The 24,021-nt window shown below is 32.7% G+C and overlaps 3 protein-coding genes and 1 long non-coding RNA gene across 4 annotated transcripts; 3 read left to right on the forward strand and 1 right to left on the reverse strand.

Moving 5' to 3' along the window:
- Nucleotides 1–914: 914 nt before the first annotated feature.
- Nucleotides 915–3,837, forward strand: LOC126674391 (uncharacterized). Its single transcript, XR_007639522.2, has 2 exons — nucleotides 915–998; nucleotides 1,235–3,837. It is a non-coding gene; the product is annotated as an uncharacterized LOC126674391 (long non-coding RNA).
- Nucleotides 3,838–3,931: 94 nt separating this feature from the next.
- On the reverse strand, nucleotides 3,932–4,867 carry LOC126674390 (NAC transcription factor 25-like). The gene is made up of 3 exons (XM_050368837.2): nucleotides 4,672–4,867; nucleotides 4,276–4,577; nucleotides 3,932–4,138 (listed from the first exon to the last, which is right to left on the reverse strand). Exons 1-3 carry the CDS (start codon nucleotides 4,850–4,852, stop codon nucleotides 4,079–4,081), a joined length of 543 nt encoding a protein of 180 aa, XP_050224794.1. The 5' UTR covers nucleotides 4,853–4,867; the 3' UTR covers nucleotides 3,932–4,078.
- A 5,811-nt stretch (nucleotides 4,868–10,678) lies between these two features.
- LOC126675495 (40S ribosomal protein S19-3) lies at nucleotides 10,679–12,057 on the forward strand. Its single transcript, XM_050370140.2, has 4 exons — nucleotides 10,679–10,846; nucleotides 11,047–11,137; nucleotides 11,227–11,410; nucleotides 11,816–12,057. Exons 1-4 carry the CDS (start codon nucleotides 10,763–10,765, stop codon nucleotides 11,889–11,891), a joined length of 435 nt encoding a protein of 144 aa, XP_050226097.1. The 5' UTR covers nucleotides 10,679–10,762; the 3' UTR covers nucleotides 11,892–12,057.
- Nucleotides 12,058–14,866: 2,809 nt separating this feature from the next.
- On the forward strand, nucleotides 14,867–22,647 carry LOC126673134 (diacylglycerol kinase 1). The gene is made up of 8 exons (XM_050367123.2): nucleotides 14,867–15,016; nucleotides 15,149–16,546; nucleotides 17,056–17,422; nucleotides 17,903–17,979; nucleotides 18,547–18,666; nucleotides 20,776–20,940; nucleotides 21,260–21,397; nucleotides 22,262–22,647. Exons 2-8 carry the CDS (start codon nucleotides 15,386–15,388, stop codon nucleotides 22,409–22,411), a joined length of 2,178 nt encoding a protein of 725 aa, XP_050223080.1. The 5' UTR covers nucleotides 14,867–15,016; nucleotides 15,149–15,385; the 3' UTR covers nucleotides 22,412–22,647.
- Nucleotides 22,648–24,021: the final 1,374 nt, after the last annotated feature.

A 24,021-nucleotide genomic window follows, 5' to 3' on the forward strand; every position in this document is an offset into this window, starting at 1 on the left:
GGTGTAACTTTTTTATGTTTTGTGGTGTTTTTCTAATGTAGTTTATTATAAATAAAAAGTAAAAAATGTTAAAATTGTCAAATATAAAATGCAATTTGTATAAATAGTATTGAAAGATGACGAATGATGTGCTTTTCTCATTTTAAAATTGTATTCTTAGAAAATGACTTATTTAACTTTATTAAATGTTTAGTCAAAATACTAGTACTAAATTTATTATTTTATAAGATATAATCTCATATAAATTATAGGCAGAATCTATCTTAACTCTTAAGGTTCATATACTTTTAATTTTTTCTTTATTTCGTCCTTAGACGATTTAATTTCTTTACTTAATTCATGTACTTTCGAAAATAATTTTAAAAATTTATTTTATTAATAAAAGTACGAAAGTGTGAGGGATCGAGTTAATTGTTTTTGAAAGTGCAAGGGTCAAGTAAAAAAATAAAAAGATTTTATAAAATTATTTTTAAAAGTATAGAGATTAAGTAAAAAACAAAAAACTACATAAAGACGAAATAAAAAAATGAAAATACAGAACCTTGAGATAGGTTAAACCTAAATTATATAAACAAAAATTTATATTATAATAGCTTTAATTAACTCAGTGAAATATTTTTAGATTATTTGTGTATAAATAACTTTTATTATTTTTCTTATTTTGTAATTTTAAATTATTTTATTAAATATTATTCAATATGATTCAACTTATTATAACATAAAAATGAATATTAAAAATAATAATATTTTTCATATAATTTTAACATTAACATATCACTATCCATAGAATAGAATTATGGTTTTATCTTGGATAGTTTATAAATTTTAAAAAAAAAACTAAGGTTGGATATAAACGTAATTTAGAGAAATTATGAGGGTTTGAGACATAATTTTTGTGCTCAACAAAGCTTTTTTTTATTTAATGATACAAAACCCTGACAGGTTTCCGCGCGCATCTTCGTCACTACGCCGCCGCTGACCTCAAACTCTCCGGCGAGGTATTTTCCTTTTCTTATTTTCTACACTTTTTAAACTTATCATTATGCTCGCATGACTTGATTGTTAATTAGCTGAATATTTATTTAGCATTGCAGTTGATGCGAGGTTTCAATTTTTTTTATGAATTATGCTGTAATTTGGTTTAAAATTTGGGAATTGTAATAAATGTACAGCGTCTCTTGTGTTTTTGATGTAACTTATGTTGACAATCTCGAACTGAATCGATAATTTACAGCAAATAAAAGAATAAGTTTGAAATATATGCTATAGTCTGAATTGAATTGGTCAAAGTTCATTTGGAGTATGTGCCTATGAGGGGTTAGGTGAAGCTTAATACTGATGGAGCTCGTGAGAAATCAACTAACCGAATTGCTGCAGGAGGTTTAATTCGGGATAGTGAAAGCTCCTGGCTAGGTGGGTTTGCAGCTAATCTGCTTAGAGTTTTTCATGGTCTTAGTTTTTGTTGGCAAAAGGCTTCTGTAGGGTGATTCTAGAAATTGATAATCAAAGTGTGGTCACAAATTTCAGTAAGCGCAATGGGAGGATTAATGGTCTTCGTCAGATTCTCCATCGTATTTTTCAGCTCAAGCTAAATTGGCATGTCGAAGTTGTCCATGTTTACCGAGAAAGCAACCGTTGTGCAGATATGCGTGCTAATCTAGGATCGTCCGTGTCAGCTGGGTTTCATGAGGTTACTGCTAATCCAAATTGTGTTTTTAGCTTATTGCAGCAGGACTGGCAGGGTATTCCCCTAGAATGGTTAGGCTGTGAGTTTGTTTTTTGGCCTGTTGCCCCGTGTCTTAGTTTGAAAAAGTTGCAATGCAACTTATACTTGAGGGGTGGTCTTAGTGTTGGTGTTCATTCAGGAGGATTTATGGTGGGAGCGAGAGGAATGGAAGTTGCTTGGCGAATTTAGGTCTGAGCAGTGATTCTATGGCACTGTATGTTTTCACTATATGCATAGAAAGAGAAAGGCCAAGAGTAGCTTCATAGCTTTGAAGTTCTATTTGAGCAAGGCGTATGACTGATTAAATTGGAGATCTATAGATGCAGTGATGGAAAAATTTTGTTTTTCCTATTCAGTTCAGGAATTTAATCATGAAATGCTTATCATCGATTTCATATTCGGTTATGATCAACGAGCGCCCTCGGGACCGATTCCTCCCCTATCTTCATTTATATATATCATGTGTGCGGAGGCTTTTCCAGGTTTGATATATAATGAAGTTTAGAATCAGAAATTACATCGTATCACAGTTGGTCGAAATGAGCCAGAGGTATTACTTTTTTTTTTGCAGATGATTCGGTCATTTTTGCCAGAGTTGACAGAGAGGGTTAGAAATATAACATGTTATCAAATGCTACAAGAATGTGTCCGATTAGGTGATCAACTTTGATAAAAACAACAATTACTTTCAGTAGAAATGTAAGTAATGTGAGCAATAGATTGATTGCTGGAGCCTAGTGGGGAGATCTAGAAAAGAGAGATGTCCAACATCTTAATGAATGATTCTGGAAAAAATGTTCTGATGGAAAGAGAAATTACATCTTTCAAAGGCGGTAAAAGAGGTTCTTCTATTATCAGTCATGCAAGCGATTCCTACAACGACCGCATTTAAGATTCTGATCGCCATCGTTAAGGAAATTCAGAGCTTATTGTCTAGTTTCTAGTGGAACTGTGGGGACTGAGGAAAGGAACGAGTTAGGTCACTCAGTTGGGAAAAGTTGTGTATGGCAAAAAGATAACAGAGGTTTGGATCTCAAAAACATCAAGTGCTTTAACAATGTTATGTTAGCCAAGTGAGGATGTTGCATGATATATGACGAAACCTCATTGACAATAAGGATTCTAAAAGCCAAATACTTTCCTCAACAATCTCTTGAAAGCTAAGCTTGCACCAAGTACAAGTTGCACCTGGAGTAGTGTGCATGGAGCTATCCTGTTATTCAAAAAGATGATGAGGTGGAAGATAGGAATTGAACATGAGTTCCGGTTTTCAAGGATCTATGGCTTCCTCGCAATAACGGAGGTCGATGAATTTGAGTGTTTGTGACCTCGTTAGTGCTAATGGGAAGGTTGGGTTACTCATATTATTGATGAAGTGTACAGTGAGTTTGACACTGGTCAAATAAAGAAACTGTTGTGGCAAAACTCGAGTCACTGTGATTTGTTAATGTGGCATTACTCTAAGAATGGTTTCTTCTCTATCAAGGCAGCCTACTACCTCGCTGTAACGAAGCTCTCGAAGGCTAGCACTTCTAGCTCCTCTGAATATCATCTGCAACATGTTCTCATGGAATCAAGTTTGGCGTCTTGAAGTTCCTCTGAAATTCAAACACTTTGTGTGGCGAGTGCTCTAGCAATAGTATTTCGAGCAAAGTGCCATCTTATGGAGGACTGGACATGGAGACGGTTTGTGTCAGCAGTGCAGCGAATTGAAAATAATGGATCACGTATTTAAGGACTGTCCAACTGGCCTTGGGTCTGCGGTTACTGGTTTGCAAGCTCTTTCGTATTGGACACGGCTTGAGTTGAAATGCTGAGGATATTGAGCGGTATATTTGATCCGCTTGTAATTAGTTATGTTTTGGGGGAGTAGTGGAAGTGGAGTGTGGCAGAATTCTTGACACTAGCTAGAACACACTGTTGGAACTTCAGGCAGTGACTAAACCCAATGGTACAAGGGCTAAGAAGGATAGGGTGCGACGTTAATGGGCACGTCGGATAATCACATAAATTTTCGCTGTCATATAAATATTTTTAACCTACTCTTAAACCCGCCTATTGATCGTATTGATTATATAATTATTGAGAATGTTTCCTCTTTTCCTGATCAATTAGTAAATTGTATTTGAATAAAAAAATAACAAAAATTGTACTCTTGAAGACCAAAAATGAAATTCTTGTAAACTATTAATTTCAATATGGAATTATATGAATTGATAACTGTACTACTAATAATAATAAATAGCAACAAACTCGTGTCTATGATGCTAAAAAATTAACACGAGTGTTTAAGAAATTTAGATGTAGTTTTGCGAAATTTAGAAATTGTTTGCGATAGAAAAAAAAAAGAAATTAGAAATAGTTCTTGTAGCTCATTCCTCTTTTAAGCCTTCCTAGTACCCACTCCTTTCCCTGCACACAATTTTCATTTGTAAAATATCAGCAAAACTATATACAAACATAAATTAAATGTTACAAATAACAATAAAAAAAGTCAATTATTATATCATTATAATTATGTACAATTACCACTAATTTGATTTAATCACCTTGCAATTGCAATTTTCTCTGTGAAATTGACCACTAGGTAATCGATAAATATCCATCCTCCAATGTGTTTTTCTAGCATCTTTTGGAGAATTTCCTGAAAAATAAGTAAACTGGATTTTGAATGCAAACACATCCCCATCACAATTAAAAATAGGTTGTTCTTGCCCGTTTGCTCTCCAAAACCCTAATCCCTCTCCAACAATTCTAATCGACGATCTTTTATTTCCTTCGTCGTCGACAAACTCCTCTTCGCCTATGTGAATAAAGAAGTACCACTCTCTTTCTCCGCACGAATACTTCACTGAAATTACACAAAAATAATTATCTTTCTATTTTAATAATGAAACTAATATAAATTAAATATGGAAAAATATTTCAGACCTAGATAAAATTACCAAGATTGCATGGAGGCTTGCTATGGAGTTCATTGTCCTCAATTTCTTGAAAATCATGAGGAGGAAGAGACTCATGATCAGAAACTTTGTTCATCAAATAATGAGTTATTAACTCTTCATCAGTAGGTAAAAATTTGTAGCCTGGTGGCATTTTTGAAAGAATACAATTTTGGACAGCCATTAGGTCAATTGAATCCTAAATTGAATAGGAAAATTTAATTTGTGATCTTTGTGTTGTGTATATTTATAGACACAAAGTACGGTACAACAAAAATATCCTATTGGTTATTGGATTCCAGTATAACACTTATACCAAGTGTGAACAAAGAATTTGACTTTGTTTTCTCCACTCTGTCTAAATTTTAATATTACTTCCAGAGATATAATAGGAATCCTTAGCTTAATGGAATTCTAAACCACAATATTGATGAGTGTATTAAGAACCGGGTCAGACCGACCGGTTCAACCAATTCGACCAAATCTGGTTATGGTTTATCACGTTGAACCGAGAAGAATTGTATGAACCATTCAATCATTGAATTGGTCAAGCGTTAAACATATCGGTTTTTGTGAATTAGCTAGGTTATATTATAAGTCAAACGAAAACGGAAATGGAAAAAAAATGACGTGAAACGGATACCCTAGAAACATTATTTTTACAAATTATATAAATAATAAATTATCTACAAATTATATAAATATAATATAAGTCAATAAAAAGTAAGATAATATTTGTCATCGGATCTGAGTAATAAAATTTATGGGTAGCTAATTAATTATTTTTATTTGTTGTAAATGTTATATATTTTTTTATATAAACGAATGCCTAAATTTTTTCTTTTATCGACACAATCCCAAAACGTATCATACAAGTTCTTGAGAATTTTGGATACCGAAATGTTTAAAAAATGAAAAATAACTTTTTTAGAGTTTTTGTGCTTCATTAATATTAATTCATTTATTTATTTATTTTAAACAATCAAAGCTCATAAATAAAGTCTAAGTATATTTATCATTGTCTAAAAGAATCTCATAAATATGCTAATATTTACTCAAACGGTTCTATCAATGATTAAACTGATTAAATTAATTTAAACCGGTTCAATCTGGTAAATTTTGAACCGGTGGCTACCGGTTCCATCTTAAAATATTGTGTTGTGATTTTATTTATATTCTTTGAGAAAATCTTGAACAATTTGAAATTATTATCGAAAGATCAGGGATTGCTTGACTTTCTAGTAAATGCTGTTCTAGTTTTAAGACAAAAAATATATATTTAGTTCATTTTTCTGTTATCTGTATAAGTTTCTATTTTGTAGTTATATTCATATGCGTGTTCTGCATGAAGTTTTGGCTTACCTGGATAATCTAATTTCAGTCTGATCTTTTAAAATTAATAAGAATTTGACTATCAAATAATTTTATAGAAAATACTAAACACACGTTCTAAAATGTAACTAAACTTCATTAATTTTTTTTCTCAAAAGAATAAAACTTCATTACTTTTTAGTAAAATTATTTTTGACTTTACACTAGTTATGTGTTTAATTTACTTACAAATTCCTTTCAAAAAATTAATTTTAAATTAAGGATCCTTGATCCAAATTTATAGTTGACTCATTGGGTGCAACTGAAATTTATTTATAAATTTAAGTGATTGTAATAAATTTGCATACAAATTTATTTTAATTTTAATTTTGTTTGATCCCAATATACATATAAATGAATTCTTAATAAATATAAGAGCAAATTACTTAGAGGCTCTGAGTTATATTATAATTAAAACAAAGGATCACTTTATCCCTTCATCTTGGCACAAAGTATTAAAAACGTTCAAAGTAGAAAAACCGGATCACTTTTACCCTGAACTTGGCAAAACCGGGTCAAAAAAACCCCTATGCTGATGTGGCATCTTAATTAGAAAGTGGGTTTCTTAAATACTCATTAATCCTAATTAAATACGCATTAATCATACTTAAATACTCATTAATCTTAATTAAATCAGGGGTCTTTATGAACTTTTTTTGGAAAAAAAATCAATTTCTTTTTTTACAAATTCCGGCGAGGAGGAGCTCCTACTCACCGGAACCTGCTACTGCTCGTCTCAGACGAGCATGTCGGTGCTCGTCTAAGATGAGCAAGGATCTGCTCGTATGAGACAAACAGATCCTTGCTCGTATGAGACGAGCAAGGTGGTGCTCGTTAAAGACGAGATCTGCTCCTCTGAGATGAGCACAAGCTTGCTCGTCTGAGACGAGCAAGAACGGAGGAGCTGCTGCTCCGGCAGCAACTCTTCTTCTCAGGCGAGCTCCTCCTCGCCTGAGAACATAATTTTTTTCGCCGGGGTCGATTTTAATATTAAGTGTATAATTTTTTTTTACGATTTTTGATTTTATGAAATTAATCATATCTATATAAATTAAAAAATATATTTTGTAAAAAAATCAAAATTGAAGGGCTAATTTGTTATTTTAAGTTTAAAGGGATGAAATTGTTTTTTTTAATCATTAAGTATTGATTTAAAATGTTTAAAAAAAAATAGGACCATTTTAAGCCTTTTTCTATCAAAAACCACCATGGTAAAATGAAACCACCATAAAAAATCGGAGAGTGTATCTCACTCTCTTAGGTGAGATTGGGCAGGGGGTTTTTTGTACCAAATTTGCCAAGTTAAGGGTAAAAGTGATCCCGTTTGTTAATTTAGACGTTTTTGATATTTTGTGCCAACTTCAGGGGGTAAAGTGATCCTTTGTTCATTATAATTAACAGTTTTATAGCCCTTATTTTAAAAATTTACTTAATGGTCCATCAGTTTTAATTCCATTAACTGAGAGATTCTTCTATTAATTTGAAAGAACAAATCGTTTAACGGATTGAAACTTGGTACTAATCGTTTAAAAGCGAGGATCAAATTGTTTAATAAAATTAAAAGTGAGGGACCAGATCGTTCATAAAATTAAAGGTGGGATACGAAATCGTTTGAAGTAAGTGAAAAATTAATGGAGAGACTTAATGGTTAACAGAATAAAAATTAAAAGACTATTAAATAGACTTTTGAAATAAAAAATACCATACTGTTAATTATTATATACTTTATGAACTTTAACATAGTTTATTCTAAATATAACTTCTATCTATCTATATTTATAACTATTCTATTTCTATAAGTGTGAAGGAGGAGATAGGCATACATAATTATCCTCCAATGATTAAAAAATTTATAAATTATATACAAATTCAATGGATAGATAAAATTATAATATAAAATAAATATAAATTAATAATATCTATAAAAATAATTATACTCCTGATCAAACAATATTAATCGTAATGTCTTATTATATAAAAAAAAACTCACAATGTCTTATAATTATGATAATTTGTTGCGAAATTTTATACTCCTTATCAAACACTACTAATGATAACTGGTTTCTGAATTCTATACTCCTGCTCTTATTAAAACACCACTAAGTATTTATGTCTTAAAATTACGGTAATTTTTGATAAGGATGAAATAAGAGAAACTTCTTCAACCATCATTTACTAATTGGACTGATAATCTCTTATAATTACGGTAGTTATTGATTGTGTTAGATATTAATTTATGAATATAATAATACATTTTTCATTCTACATCCAGCTATTATCAGAAGTTTATTCTAACTAGTATTAGAAGTTACGTACTAAACAATTTTAAAAAGGATTTACTCTTTCTCAACCATTATTATTACTAAATTACTAATTGAATTGTATGTTAATTTAAGTCTAATAGTAAAAAAAATTCAAACCTTTACGATTGATAGCAATTTAAACTAAATTTTTTAGTTTTTACAATAAAAGCCAAACTGCATTTTTTTATTATAATAATAGCCAAATTGGTGGTCAAACTTGTTGTTTTCAATTAAAATATTAGACTATTATTATTTTTTAATATATAATAATATATTAAAAAGTATAAAAATTGACAAAAAAACTCAAAAAAATCACATAAAAGTACAAATTTAGATGTTATTATAATAAAAAAATACAATTTGGCTATTATTGCAAAAATTAAAAGGTTTTGGTTTAAATTGCAACAAATCGTAAAATGTTTGGATTTTTTTTGCCATTAAGCCGTTAATTTATGAATACAATAAATATATTTCATTCCGCATCCAACTATTATTAGAAGTTTATATATATACGTGTTCTTAAAAAAACTATTAACACAATTAATTTTATATTTCAAATTTATTCTACGATAAAATAATTTTTTTATAAAAGTTAAATTAAAAGAATAAAAAAATACATAAATTCTCCACAAATTGATACAATTGAAAATGAAGTTTCATTTGACAATGAAGTTAATAGTAATAAAGATAAAAATAAAAAAAATTAATTTTTTTTAATAATTGGTAAGATTGAAATAGAGGACTCCGTTGATCCTCTCAATTGTATAAATACATAGATTATAAATTTACTTTTTTATATTATTATTTTTGAATTTAATTAGTGAAATAGAAAGAGTATTTATTAATATATGAAATTGTAATATTTTAATGTACGGTTCTGTTTTGTCATTTATATGAAATTTATTAATTTTTTAATATGTGTGGTTTATTAAAAATGAATAATTTAATAGAAATAGAGGAAGTATTAATAGTTACTTTAGCTTTATTAACTTTTAAACATAGCTTACTGAATTTAATTTAAATAAATTATACTAAAATTAGCTTCTTATTTATAGACTATAGTCCTTCTAGAATTAAGATTAATTATAATAGGTTTAAATTATTATTTTTTCAAATCAAAATTTATTAATATGATATTCATTTTCATATAATTTATTCATTCCCTTCTAAAAATTTAACCTTAGTAATTTTACATTAGTATCAATAACAATAATTAATCAAAAAAAATTAATTAAATTCTACAAATAAATGATCTGTATATCAACCAGTTAGTTATCATCCAACGGTTGGCAATAATTATGAACTATCATCAGTAGAGAAATGGTTTATTTACGGTTTATCAAAAGCGGTTCATGAATACAGACACACACATCCATTTTAAAGGGTTTTACTATTCGCCGCCCCTTTTTATTTAACACCGTCCCTACAAAAGACATTTTCGTCCTTCTAGCAAAACCAAAACCAAAAAATTCTTTCAACTCATTCGAACAAATACGTAAAAAGTTGATTAAAATGACGGACAACGATTACAATTCATCGGATAATAATTATCGACGTTCGGAAATAAATTTTTCCGATTTTTTCGAAAAAAATAATATTTTTTTTAAATTACTCGGAGATATCCTAGAGGGACATCCCTCCAAAGGGAGGGACGTCTCCGAGGGACGTCTCTCTATATGGAGGGACATCCATATTGGAAGTCCTCCGGGATTTTTTTCGAGTGATTTTAAGAAAAAAATGTTTCTTTTTTTAAAAAAAACCGGAAAAAATTATTTCTGAACGTCGATAATTATTATCCAACGAATTGTAAACGGAGGGACGTCGATAATTATAAATTTTTAAACGTAATTATTTATGTTGTGCAGATTCATTTAGAAAATTTTGGCGGTGACGAAATTAATTACAGCGATCGGTCTTTTTCGGTTACATATTCTGATTCAGCCGTACGAAAAATTATTAAGTCATACTACTAATATTAAGTAAATATTAAATCGATTAAGTTTCTAAAATAACTAAAATTACAAAAAAAAAAAAATTAATTTTATATTTTTTTTTAACAAAAAAACCCGGCTGCGACGTTTCCGGTCGCAGTCGGAAACAGTCCCTTGAAGGGGACAGTCACGTAGAATATGGTTTTAGTTTGAATGGATTGAGAAGTTTTAATTTTGTTTAGAAATAGGAAAAAGGGCAAAAAGGTAAAGTGTGAGGGCGGTGGGTAGTAAAAAGGGGCGGTACTTAGCAATCCAGATTTTAAATTAAGACAGGACAAAACCGTAATTAAGAGAAACTCCAAGGGTAAAGATCAAATTCTCAGGCTCAACAAAACCCTGGCCGGTTCTAAAAACCTAATTATCGAATCGCCACTCTCTTCTCAAGTGTCTGCTGCGCGGCAAGGCGAATTTTCTCATCGGAAAAGCAGAATGGAGACACCAAGAACCGTCAAAGACGTCTCTCCTCACGACTTCGTCAAGGCGTACGCCGCTCACCTCAAACGCTCCGGCAAGGTCTTTTCATTTTCTTATTCCCTGCACTTTTTAATTAGAAAAGAATTATCTCTATATCCGCTTCATTTTAGTGTAAATTAGCTGAATATTTGCCTAGCATTGCAATTGATTTGAGATTTTTATTGTGTATTTATTTGATGAATTGGGATAGAATCTGTGTGTTTTATGTGATTTATGTTAGATGTTTTTCTGCTTGTTAGATTGAGCTTCCTACATGGACCGATATAGTGAAGACGGGCACGTTGAAGGAGCTCGCTCCCTATGACCCAGATTGGTACTACATTAGGGCCGGTACGTCTATGTGAAGGCGTAAACTGTTTACCTAGTTTGGTGAAAATTGTGTCTGTGTGATCTAATTGAGTTGCAAGTTTGCAATGCAGCTTCGATGGCAAGGAAAATATACTTGAGGGGCGGTCTTGGTGTTGGCGCGTTCAGGAGGATCTATGGTGGGAGCAAGAGGAATGGAAGTCGCCCGCCTCATTTTGGGAAGAGTAGTGGTTCCATTGCACGCCACATTCTTCAGCAATTGCAGACCATGAACATCCTTGACCTTGATTCTAAAGGGTTAGTAGTGTTTTTCTGTAATTCTCAAATGAGGGTATTGCTAAACAAGTTAGAGTTTTTTTGTAGTTTTCACATGAATTTTCAACTTTGGTAATGTAAAACACGAACTGTCTAATTTTTGTAATTTGGAGTACCGAGCAATTTTCCGGTCATATGGTGTCCACACCTATTTTATCGGAAAAGTGCCCAATATTCCAAATTGTAAGTAAAGTAGTTCGTGTTTTCAAATACCCAAGTTGAGATTTCGTGAAATTGCAAAACACACTAAAGTTCACAATTCATTTTGCAATAAACTCTTCAAGTATTGCTAATCGTTTTTGTAAATCAGAGCTGATTTATTATGTGTCACTTATTATTGCAATGCAATTGTGAAAATAACAACTTTTTTTCCCTTTGTTAACTCAGTGGGAGAAAAATTACATCTAGTGGCCAGAGGGATCTTGACCAAGTTGCCGGAAGGATTATAGTTGCTGCTGCTTGAGTGATTTTCCGTCTCCGATAATGATGACGAGAACTGGTATTTTGGAATAGAAGCAGACATAGAGAGAAAACTGTTTGTTAAACTATCTTGTTGGTTATTCTGATGTTGTTATGGCTGAGCGTGACTTTTGATATTCATTTGCAAAAGGTTTTGATTTTTGCCTTCATTTTCCCATCTGTTCTTTCACTTTAATTGGTTACATTCAGGCAGGCATTCAATCTTGGCTTGTTAGTTTTTTATAGTGTAACTGTTTCTTTTTAAAGTTATTTTTGTATGCAACCCTTTTAAAGACACTTTCTCTTGCTATTGTGAGATGGTTAGTAACTTACTGTGACTGATATTTTATGCAAAATCACGTTGAGTTACTCGGTTGAACCAAAAAATGGTGTTGGGTTCAAACTGAATTGAACTATATCAATTTGTTTATTTTTCAAAATTATATTGAATTGAATGTGGTCAATATTTTCTTTTTGCGCCTTCTCTTGCCATAATCTACAGCTAAAAACTAGTGATACACGATCAGTTTGCAGATAATAAATCTATTTTTTGGTCAGTTACTTTTATGTTTTATAATTACTTTTAAAATATTTAATTTAATTATAACATAGTGTAATGGCTAAAGTAAAATTACCAGAAGAGTGTAAATTTTAGGCTTAATTTCTTAAAAACCCCCCACCTTGCACTTTTTCTTCGTTTATACCCTGACCTTGTAAAAACACCATTTATACCCAATTTTGAGTTTTTATGTTTCATCCCTACCCAAAAGCATTAAATTGTACTCTTTTCATTTGGAAAAGAGTTTAAAACATGCTTTTTTCTATTTTTAAAAATACAAATAAATCCTTAAACTTAAAAAATAATCAAATACATCCAAATAATTAATTAATTTTTTAATTTTATAAAATAATAATTTTTTTTATTATTTTAAATTTTTTTGTCGGACACATTTTTTAAAAAAATAAATAAAAAATTAAAAAATTAAAAAAAAATCGGAAATATTTTTTAAAAAATTAAAAAAATTAAAATTATTTTTAATTTTTTGAAGAAAATGGTATTTTTGTACTATTAATAACATTAATATCTAAATAGTATATAAGTTAAAAATAAAGGATTGTTTTAAACTCTTTTTCAAATGAAAAGAGTATAATTTAATGCTTTTGGGTAGAGATGAAACATAAAAACTCAAAATTGAGTACAAATGGTGTTTTTACAAGGTCAGGGTATAAACGAAAAACAAATACAAGGTGGGTTTTTTTTAAGGAATTAAGCCTAAATTTTACACTAAAAGAATTATCAAAACATAAAAAGCTGACATAGAGTGTGGATTCAGCAATACAAAACAAACCTTGATTGTGGCTATTATCATGCTATGTCCATGTGACTCTATATGGGATTATGTCAACATTTAGTTTCGTTTGATTCTTGAATAAAAATTATTATGGAGTATATTATATTAGAATACAATAACTAATTTTATTGTTACATTTTAAATTGCATTTTTATTATATATTAGTAAATTTTAATATATAAATTTGGTAAATAATGTTGGGTCCCTGATCTGAGTCTCTGATAGATGAATTCTTTTAGGTGAATCTAGTTCACCATGTACTATTCATTAATTGGGTGAAATATGACGTTATTAAATAAAACTAATCACTCAAAAATAATATTTAATGATAATTAAAAAAATCGCCAATTGATGCACTATTTAATAATTGGTTATATTTATTTAATAACACCACATTATTTAATTAGGTTTATCTAAGTATTTCAACTTAGATAGGGGAAGGGTTCAAGTCTAAGTTCTAGGGCGGATTAGAATTTAAGTGGAGGGTTTAGAATATTAATTGGGATTTTATAAAATATTCCTTTTTAATTAAATAATTGTATTTGTATGTGTTCATTATTCCTCTTGTTATATCATATTTTGTCTCAAAATTCTTGTCTATTTTTAATAAATGTCAAATGATAATCCTTAAAATTAATTTTCTATGTCATTTTAATTTAAAATTCATTAATAAGTTAATATTTATTGCTATTTATCAAAATATGTAAAATGAAAACTAATGACTATATTAGACAATGTATAGTAGAAAAAATAGAAAAAGGTTATAAAAATATATAACATTATTGTGTTTCTAAAAATCATTTTATAACGAACACGTGAACAATAAAACTGGACGGAGGGATAACTTTTTGAAATAGCACTCTTAAAACTAAACTAATCGCATATATATAAAAATTACAAAAAAAATATTTGCATTAAACACGTGATTTATACAACACTTCTAAAGCAACAAAATTTGTGTCTTTTTCTTAGCATATGCTGATAATCCAATGGAAGTTTATAAGCACAAAATAAGATTCGTGCTCAATTCATTTATAGTATGAACAAACACAAATATAATTTTTACGAAGTTGAATGCGAACCCGTTTTAAACAGCTCGGATCATTTACAATCCTATTCATGTGAAGTTCGACCACATACAACTACTTTTCTTGCTTTGTTATGGATTATTAAGCTATTGGTTGTTTCGAATAAATAAAGAGAGAATAATTGCATCAAATTCTCTTTCCATTTTCAGAAAATTCAGATTCGAAGCCAATACCTTTCCCTCTCTTCCCTACGAATTGACATCTTCTAGATTAGGACTGAACGGATAGGTCACAGGTGGTTTGGTTTGGTTTGGTTTCAGTTGGGGCCTATTACAAAATTCAGGAGAAAATCTTATGTCGGTATACACGTGTAACAATATAAAATACCCTGTCAATTATCAACCCACCACCGTGGCAAACCCACTCGGACCGACATCACAGTGGGACCCAAACCTGCCCGCGTGGCCATTATTCAAATCAAGATTCATTAAGAATCTAATCTAAAGAGTCGGCCTAAACACGCCGTTTCCACATTAAACGCTGATTCTCTACACTTTATTCCATTATTTCTATTCTAATTTTGCCAATATAAAATCAAAAGTAAAGCCCATACTTTAATTTTCTGTGAATATCAAAAACAAATCTCAGATTTATTTTTATTTTATTTCATTTCCTCAATTTCCCATTATTTTTGTCAGATCACAAACTTTCTCTAGGGTTTTCAGTATCACTCGATCGTAACTTACTCGGTAAGCTAATCAATTATTTAATCACGTTTTATTAATTAATCAACGATTTACTGTAATTTTTGCTTAATTAATCATCTCTCTTACTTCTTTGGCAATCAGTGAGTAATTATGTGCTTTTAATTTTGTTTACAGGTATCGTATTAGCGAGTTCAGTCTTAATTTTGTGGAATTTGGAGCTAATTTTGATACTGAGCTGGCATTTTAGGTTAAATTGGTATATTAATTAGTAATTACTATAGGTTATGTTAGTTAATCTATGTTTTACTTGTGAAACTAGCTTAAATTGGAGTATAATGATTTTGGCGGTCGGTTTTTTTGATTACTTTAGGACTTATAGAATGAGGAAGAAATTGTAAATGTTCTGGAAGAATGGATGATGATAGGGAGATTCAAATGTTGCTTCCAGGTTGGAATTATCCGACGGAGTCTAAGATTTTTATTTTTTCGTGTCTTGTTGCTGCTTTAGTTGGGATTTTGACTATTGCTTACACGGCTTTTCAATGGCGAAGGAATATCAATTTAAGTTGGATGAAAGCCATAGCTAGGTCGAAGAAAAATCCCAAGACTAGGCATCATAAGGTTCCTGTGGCTCCACATGATTGGATTCTTGAATCTGCTTCTCGTGGAAAGAATTTGAGCTGTTGTGTGTGTTTTAAGTCTGTGTCTCCTTCACAGACTTATGGACCTATGGTTGCATCAGATAGTTTCATTCACCATTGTAGTATTTGTAGTGCTGCGGCTCACTTGAGCTGCTCTTCAAGTGCGCATAAGGATTGTAAGTGTGCGTCTATGGTTGGATTGGATCATGTGATGCACCAATGGGCTGTTCGTTGGACCGAGATTACAGATCAACCTGACGAAACTTCATTTTGTAGTTACTGTGAAGAGCCATGTAGCGGCTCTTTTCTTAGTGGTTCTCCTATATGGTGTTGCTTGTGGTGTCAACGGCTTGTACATGTCGATTGTCATAGTAGCATGTCGAATGAAATTGGTGATACTTGCGATTTAGGCCCATTTAGAAGGCTGATTCTATCACCACTTCACATCAAGGAACTGAACTCAGCAGGTGGGTTTTTGAGCTCTATCACTCATGGAGCAAATGAGATTGCTTCTACAGTGCGTGCCAGTATTAGGAGTCAGAGCAAGAAGCACAAGCATGTTAATGAATCATCTGTGGACACCGGCAATAGTGGTAGCACTTGTGATACTTCCATGGAAAGCACAGGTGATGCACATCCTACAATAAATGGTTCTCATGGCGTGGAGGACATCTGTAATGGTAGCATGAAAGTGGTTAGTCCACAAAATGGTGGTAATATGGATAGAACTGAGTCAAAGCGCAGTTTTAAAAGAAGTGGATCAGCAAATCAGAAGGATGAGTCTCAGACATTAGGAATGAGACAAAGATATGAAATAATTGATTTGCCTCATGATGCAAGGCCATTGTTAGTCTTCATCAACAAGAAGAGTGGGGCTCAGCGTGGGGATTCCCTCAGGCAGAGGCTGAATTTTCTTTTGAATCCTGTTCAGGTATGTGTGGCACCAAACTGAAGTATTTTAAAAGTTTTTATTGCTTTTCCAGGTTTCTAATTCAGTCAACCTCGGCTGTCCAAATAAAGTGCAAAAATTTGGGTAGAATAAGAGTAGGCCAAAGAAAGAGGTGATCAATTGATGCCTTTGGTTTTCCTTTCAATCAAAAGGTTGATTAGCGGAAAAATTTATTTCTACATGTTATGTAAGCATAAAATTCACTTTTATATCTGCACCTGTATATACAGAAGTGTAAACATCTCTTTTAAGCTGTCAACTAGATCCCCTTGCATTTATTAGCTGTTGCTGTTACTTTTAGTTGGTTAGTTCCACTTGTTCAATTTCAGTGCGGTTTTAATAGTGATCAGACGTTTTATTTAAATTTCAAGAACTTCATGCATGTGTAATACTCTGTTGGTTGAATTTTGAAAGGTAAACTTTGTACTTATTCTTCTTTGTTGTTGCATAATTTCCAATTTGGTGCGTGTCTAAAACAATTCATCTTACAGGTATTTGAATTGAGCTCAACACAGGGACCGGATGCGGGTCTTTACTTTTTCAGAAAGGTTCCCCACTTCAGAATTCTTGTATGTGGGGGCGATGGCACTGTTGGCTGGGTCTTGAATGCCATAGACAAGCAAAACTTTGTTTCTCCTCCACCCGTGGCTATTCTTCCTGCTGGAACTGGCAATGATCTTGCTAGGGTTCTCTCGTGGGGAGGTGGTTTGGGATCAGTTGAGAGACAAGGAGGGCTTTGCACATTGTTACAGCACATAGAGCAGGCTGCAGTAACCATTCTTGATAGGTGGAAGGTAGCTATTGTCAATCATCATGGAAAGCAACTTGCCTCACCCAATTTTATGAACAACTATCTCGGTATGTGATTCCTTACTGTACAGTGTTCTCCATGTAAATGCATTATTTAATTGATATTGGATGCTATTAGATGATATTTTTTTTGCGTGTAACGTTGGATATGCGCCTATTGTAAGGTTTGGATTGATGAAATAGGATATAGCTTGGACTAAACCTTACTGGATCCAAGTATCTTCTCTCAAACCTTGCATTAATTATTAACTTTGTGTTTCAAATGTTATATTTTAGTGGTTTAGGCCTCGTGGTTGTTACAAGATTAGTACCGTCAGATATTTCTGTAAATGTTATTCGGTTGCTTCTGTTATTCCAGAAGTGCAGTAAAACATGATGAATCAGTTTTCTTTGCAGCAGTTGTGTGAGCCTGCTATTTTTTATTTTAGAACTTGAGGTTGGTTTTGGTTAGGTGTACTTTATTTTGCTTATTCTAGAATCAATTTGTGCAGTATGATTACTCACTGTAACAACAAGCATTCTTTACAGGAGTTGGATGTGATGCAAAGGTTGCACTGGAAATCCACAATTTACGGGAAGAAAATCCAGAGAAGTTTTACAACCAGGTAACTGAAATGTTTTGGTAGGATGGAATACTAGCTGGTCTGAGAAATATTTTACATGATTAGGACCACCAAGGATGAAGTCTGAATATCATAGACTATAAATTACTTTGTTTTATCAAAATAAAATAAAAGTGAGTGCTAGCTGATAGAAAACGTAAAATTTTCCAATGTAAGGGAATTATGGGACGATTTGTGGTGATATTGGTAGAGTGATTGACATTTCAAATTCCTATGTGTATTAGTGTATAGATGATGTCATATCATAATGCCTTCTTGCTTTGGTTGTTAAGGTGCTCCTAAGCTATGGTACTAATTTATTGCACGTAGTTGACATTCTAAAAAGTAAAAAGATTACAGGGGAAATAGAGTAGAGAGGTGAAAAAGAAAGAACATCATTGTATGTTTTATTTTGTAGTGAACAAACATGAATCAATTCTGTTATGATCATCTTTACTCAACTAGGTAATCATTATAATGCCTGTTCGTTGCCTTTCTGCTATCATACTACAACTTGCAATTCTGCTTCCCAATTTATGTTGGCTGATATTTGTTAAAATGCAACTGCAGTTTATGAACAAAGTTCTTTATGCAAGAGAAGGTGCTAGGACTATAATGGATAGGACATTTGCAGACTTTCCATGGCAAGTCAGAGTGGAAGTGGATGGTATTGAAATAGAAGTTCCTGAGGTTAGTAGCATTGTCTCCTTAATTATTTGGGTAATGTGATTTGGTCATTTTTTTACGGAAAAAAAGGATTCACTCTTTTTTATTGGTAAGCGGAAAAGCAAAGGCTAAATGAGGGAGAACAAAGCATTTAGGAAGTATTCTTTTTTTTTTAATTCGTATTCCTAGTTTTTGAAAATATGCTTTTTATCTTTGCAAGATAATGGCTCCATAGCTCCTAGCTATGTCTAGCTTTGGTGATTAATACAATTGGCTGTTATTGCCGTCTTCCTAGAAAGTTTTTTGCAATGAGTTCTTTGACCTGCTTCTGTGTGCGGGATTACTCAATTTTCCTTATGGTTGCTTCAAGCCACAAATTAGACGCAACTCTGTATGTTTATAAATAACTCTTAAGTACCTGATTTGTTGGATAACATATTTTAGTCTCTTAATTTTGTTGAATGCAACATACGTAAATCAAATTAAGCACCTCGGATCTTGCTTGCTGAGTTGGTACTTTAATTAGGTAATGAGATTCTCTGAACTTGGTTTAGACGGACAAAGTTTTCCTTGTTTGTCTGTAAACAGTTAGTCCACATGTTTCCAAAACCTTCTAAAATGTTCAACATTGAGAAGGTCAGCATAGAGAAATGAATGTAGGCTTATGCTCTGGTACTTGGGACTCAAATAGGCATAGGTCCCAGGAGGTTTAGGAGGATACATTAAAGAAGAAATGTATATGTACAGTACAAGTTAAGTAGCATAGAAATGGAAACATAAAATGAGAACTAGACAAAACAGACACCGGAAAATGACATTTTAAAAGTAAAGGACACAAAACGTGAGGAATGTGTGTAAATAATAGAAATATAGCGATTAATGAACAAGTTTTATTTATAAAAAATATATTTTCATACAAACTAGTTACTATACATATAAAAATGGTTAAAGGGCCGAAAAACGAGTAGTGAGGCGTCAGTACGGAGTTGCGTCAGCGGTAGATATAAACTAGGCTAAGGGACAGACTTCATCTCTTCTATTCTCTTTACTTACACCTTACACTTCCGCTGAGTCTAACGAGGCTCGGGTGCGGAGCCTTCCACTGTGGACCGAGACTACGCAAAGGAAGAAGCGCCACTCGCTCTGTAGTCTTGTCATACAAGATAAGCACACCGCCCGCTTGCTGGCCGAGCGAATCTAAGTTCTCTTCCGGTCAACTATCCTCCAGTCAAGTGCAAAAAACACAGTAGAATACCGATCTTTGTTTTGGTTTTCAATTTCATCCCGACGTTGCAATTTTGTCAATGTTACCCTATTTTGGATTTTGGATTTTCAATAGCACCCTGAAGCATTAAATTGAACTCTTTTCATTTGGATAATCTTCAAAATAGACCCATCATATTTATCAAATAATCTAAACATTCTTTAATGTTATAAATTACACACACAAAAAAACATCTTCTCCAGAAAATAAAAAAAAAATTAAAAAAATTTAAATTGATTAAATAAATCTCATCCGACTCCGTCACCGCCTACCTCGAACCCGCCGCCTCCACCTCATTCTCGGATCTATAGCCGCTCGTCTTCCTCGTGGAAGACGAGATGCTCGTCTTCCATGAGCAGATCTGCTCGTCTTCCATTGAAGACGAGCTCGCAGTGGAATATATGAAATGATCCTTTGTTTTATGTATTTTAATCCTTATAGTGATAAAATCATCTAATTTTTCATGCTTCAGGGTGCTATTGAAAACCAAAAATCCGAAATAGGGTAAAATCGACAAAATTACAACATCGGGGTGGAATTGAAAACCAAAATAAAGGTCGATAGTTTTTCCGCTTATTAGCCTATAAAAATTAATGAAATAAATCATTTAAATATGCTTAAAACTTAAGCTCATAACAAATAATCTAGGAATTCTATGATTTGGGTTCTAATTTGGTAACACTATTCTTGTCATGTCACGCATGTCCATATTCAGAACAAGCATATATAATATGTAAATTAAATGAAGCAAGAATTAATTTGTTATATGTGCTAAATCTTTGGGGTGTATTACCTTTCATTAGAGAGCTCTCATTAGTCAGTAATATTGTGATGATGTTAGAAATTGATGATTTGTTTTACCTATTCAGGACGCGGAGGGTGTACTTGTTGCAAATATTGGAAGCTACATGGGTGGTGTAGATCTATGGCAAAACGAGGATGAATCCTTAGATAACTTTGATCCACAATCTATGCATGATAAGCTACTAGAGGTTGTGAGCATTTCGGGAACATGGCACCTTGGGAAGCTTCAGGTAACACACTGTGAAACTGCATCTGTGCATGTCTGCATTTGGTAATTGAACTGTAGAACTCAAAGTCCTGAGGACTTTAGAGAACATATGAGTTTTTGCAATGTTTCTTGCCCGAAGCCTAAAAGCCATAAATTTAGATTTTTGTCAGTGCCCTCTTTTTTGATTTATTGCTATCTTACTTTTCCTAAGATCCCATGCTTTTTCACCTGAGGCGAGATTTCTCTATCTCCATGCCCTGGATTTGTTATCAGTCAAAATAGGCTTACTGCCTTGTCTTGGCTGTGTTGATAAATATATCGAAATGCTATGTGTGGGATAGGTTGGTCTTTCTCGTGCTCGAAGACTTGCTCAAGGACAGTCAATAAAGATACAGCTTCTGGCTCCACTGCCCGTACAGATTGATGGGGAGCCTTGGTCTCAGCAGCCTTGTACATTGGTTGTATCCCATCACGGACAGGTTCTTGTTCTCTCTCTCATATTTTATTAAAAGCAATCAAATGTTATGCTACCTAAGCTGTGGCATAACATGTGTAAATGCTTTCCTGTATGCAGAGACTAAATGCTGTTTTTTTTTGTTTTGTGATTATTTATCTTTTTCTGGTCAGTACCGAGCCATAAGCTGCACTATTGCTCAAATACAGCTAAATACACTCTATCAGTTCCATACAAGTGTTGGTCTAACCAATTTATAGAAGACGTTTATTTTTGTTTTGCGCTTGTTTTAGTGCACAAGTACTGAGCATTTATTTCAGTAGTTGTAATGGTCAGACATAAACATTTTACTTGATTCGCTTTAGGTTCACCAGTGCATTGTGTGCACTGTGTCTGGGACAGTCTGTTTCATTGCATAAGAATCTTCAGATACTCACGCGATTAGTTAGTTTGTCCAATTAAGCGTCGTACTGAAATCTACTGCATATTTGAGTACCCTAATTTCTTGGTCACTAGATCCTGTCATCCTGTCATCAACTAAGAAATATGTTTTACAAGTTTGGCAGAGGCTCAGATTGGCCATCCTATAGTTTATCTACGTGCAGTGCAAATCTCTTGCATGGATTATATCCTATGGTTTATATTTATCTTTTGCAACTTTTTTCTAGCTTCTTTATTAATGCATATTGCCTGTAATTCTTGCTGTTTTCTTTATTTTGTGCGGTGCCTGAAGAGGGTTATTGTGGTTAAGCCTTTTAAGCTATGTTAAAATTCATTTTCTATCTTAATGTTTTTCCCCCGCGCATAAATTTATGTCTACAACTCAGAGATTCATCATTTTTTTTGTTTTCAATTAGCTTGATGATTAACCAATTTCTTTGATATGCAGGCTTTTATGTTAAAGAGGGCAGCTGAGGAACCTCTTGGTCATGCTGCTGCCATAATCACTGATGTGCTAGAAAATGCCGAAAGTAACCATGTAATTAATGCTTCACAGAAACGAGCGCTTATTCAAGAAATGGCAATCAGACTAAATTAGGTCGTCTCTGGCTGCCCAGCAAAACAGTTGCATGTCTTCGGTCATCAACTGCATCTCTGCATACAAAATGTCCCATGTTTTGGTGTTTAAAATGGTGCTTTTAGCTGCAGTATTTTTGTAAATGAACTCAGGTTTTTAATAGTTTTCCCCGTGTTGAAATATTAATTAAAGGGGAATTTTGGTTTCAATTTCTGAAGCAATATAGATATATGAAAGCAAAAGAAAAGTTTGAATCAGTATCCTTCTCTTCGACCTTTTAGGTAAAAATATAGAGAATGAAAAATAAACACTGGCAAATCTACATTAATAAATATTGTCTTGGATATGTACTTATCATCTTTAGACAGAATTGCGAGTTTCAACAAGGCAAAATGTATATTTGTTCCCTGGCTTGTCTTGTTTTTGCATTGGATCCATGCATTTCTATTCGTCAATGTTAATATTTTATACTTTGATTTTATAGACATTAGCTCTCCCAGTCATAAAAATAAAGTGCGAGTATTTCATGTGGTGTTAGTACAATTGAGATAAAAAAATTATTTATTTTCATATTTTAACTCTGAAAATCTAGTTGACATTAAGTTTGTAAGGTCTTATTACTTCGATCTCATCGCTAATGCCTTTTACGATGGAGGAACTCAAAATCTGAAAGTTGTAAAGATTTATATTGATAAATTCGAAGTGATTCAGTCCTTTTTAAACAGGATAAGTGTAGTGCCTTGAATATGCGCTATGCCTAAAACAATGGCAAATGAATTCTGATATGCATGGTTATAGATGAGATGAGCTGCAGGAAATTTCTATAATTGAAACAAATTTGCTGCTATCACTTATGTATTTCTTTGCAATAAATTACAAGATGATTGATGCTTTATTACAAAAGCTATCAATGTGTACACATTCTTTAGCAAATGCTCTAGAATCGGCAGCCAGGGTTTTATGACTCTGTCCTCTCTTCTGTCTGCTTACGCCATAGCAGCCCGTGTTTAACTTTCTTCCACAGCTTGCTTGCGAATCCTCCAGCCGTCGACCATGTACCTTTCCTGCTACATGTTTTATCAAAGGATTGTGTGCATTTAGAATACATGATTCTCTTCCTTTGTGTCTTTGCTTGTTCTTTGTAAATGCTATCTAAGCAACGGCCATAGAACGGGGATTTTACATACGACATGAATGTTGGTGACGAGCTATTTAAGCCTTGGATGGCCTTGTTGAGTTGGGTGGCCATAGCTTTGAGCTCAAACGAGTCATACAAGTTGCTGCCGTTGTTCTGCCAAGGACTCATTCCGAAAACGGGTTTCGTAACCTGGCTTGGTGGTGTCTCGACCTCCCTGTCGAGTGATCGAAGCATGTTTGTTTGATCCAAAGCCTCATCCATCTTTTCAGAACTTACTCGACAAGGAATGTTGCTATCTTAGGACCTTGATGATTTGGGTTTAGTTGCAACCATATTCGTTTCTCGATGTGCTTCTAGTAGCATTTCGTGTTGATCAAAGAAATTCGCTTTGTTATCCACGCCTCAGGATGTAATGGCAAGGATTTTGGAGTATTTTTATAAAAAAATCTAAGTTGTTCTTGTCACAGGAAAAAGACAAGAATGTGTTTCTGAT

The sequence above is a fragment of the Mercurialis annua genome, linkage group LG3 (assembly GCF_937616625.2).
Source record: "Mercurialis annua linkage group LG3, ddMerAnnu1.2, whole genome shotgun sequence".
Lineage (NCBI taxonomy): Eukaryota > Viridiplantae > Streptophyta > Magnoliopsida > Malpighiales > Euphorbiaceae > Mercurialis > Mercurialis annua.

Bases quoted from the DNA above. Each gene is read 5' to 3' on its own strand.
- LOC126675495 (XM_050370140.2), top strand. From the start codon at position 10,763: ATGGAGACACCAAGAACCGTCAAAGACGTCTCTCCTCACGACTTCGTC. The intron at 10,847-11,046 runs GTCTTTTCATTT...TCTGCTTGTTAG, and splicing joins ACCTCAAACGCTCCGGCAAG to ATTGAGCTTCCTACATGGAC. The intron at 11,411-11,815 runs GTTAGTAGTGTT...TTGTTAACTCAG, and splicing joins CTTGACCTTGATTCTAAAGG to TGGGAGAAAAATTACATCTA.
- LOC126673134 (XM_050367123.2), top strand. From the start codon at position 15,386: ATGGATGATGATAGGGAGATTCAAATGTTGCTTCCAGGTTGGAATTAT. The intron at 16,547-17,055 runs GTATGTGTGGCA...TTCATCTTACAG, and splicing joins TTCTTTTGAATCCTGTTCAG to GTATTTGAATTGAGCTCAAC. The intron at 18,667-20,775 runs GTTAGTAGCATT...TTACCTATTCAG, and splicing joins TTGAAATAGAAGTTCCTGAG to GACGCGGAGGGTGTACTTGT.
- LOC126674390 (XM_050368837.2), bottom strand. From the start codon at position 4,852: ATGGCTGTCCAAAATTGTATTCTTTCAAAAATGCCACCAGGCTACAAA. The intron at 4,578-4,671 runs GTAATTTTATCT...GTGTAATTTCAG, and splicing joins CAAGCCTCCATGCAATCTTG to TGAAGTATTCGTGCGGAGAA. The intron at 4,139-4,275 runs GTGATTAAATCA...AATTGTGTGCAG, and splicing joins GAGAAAATTGCAATTGCAAG to GGAAAGGAGTGGGTACTAGG.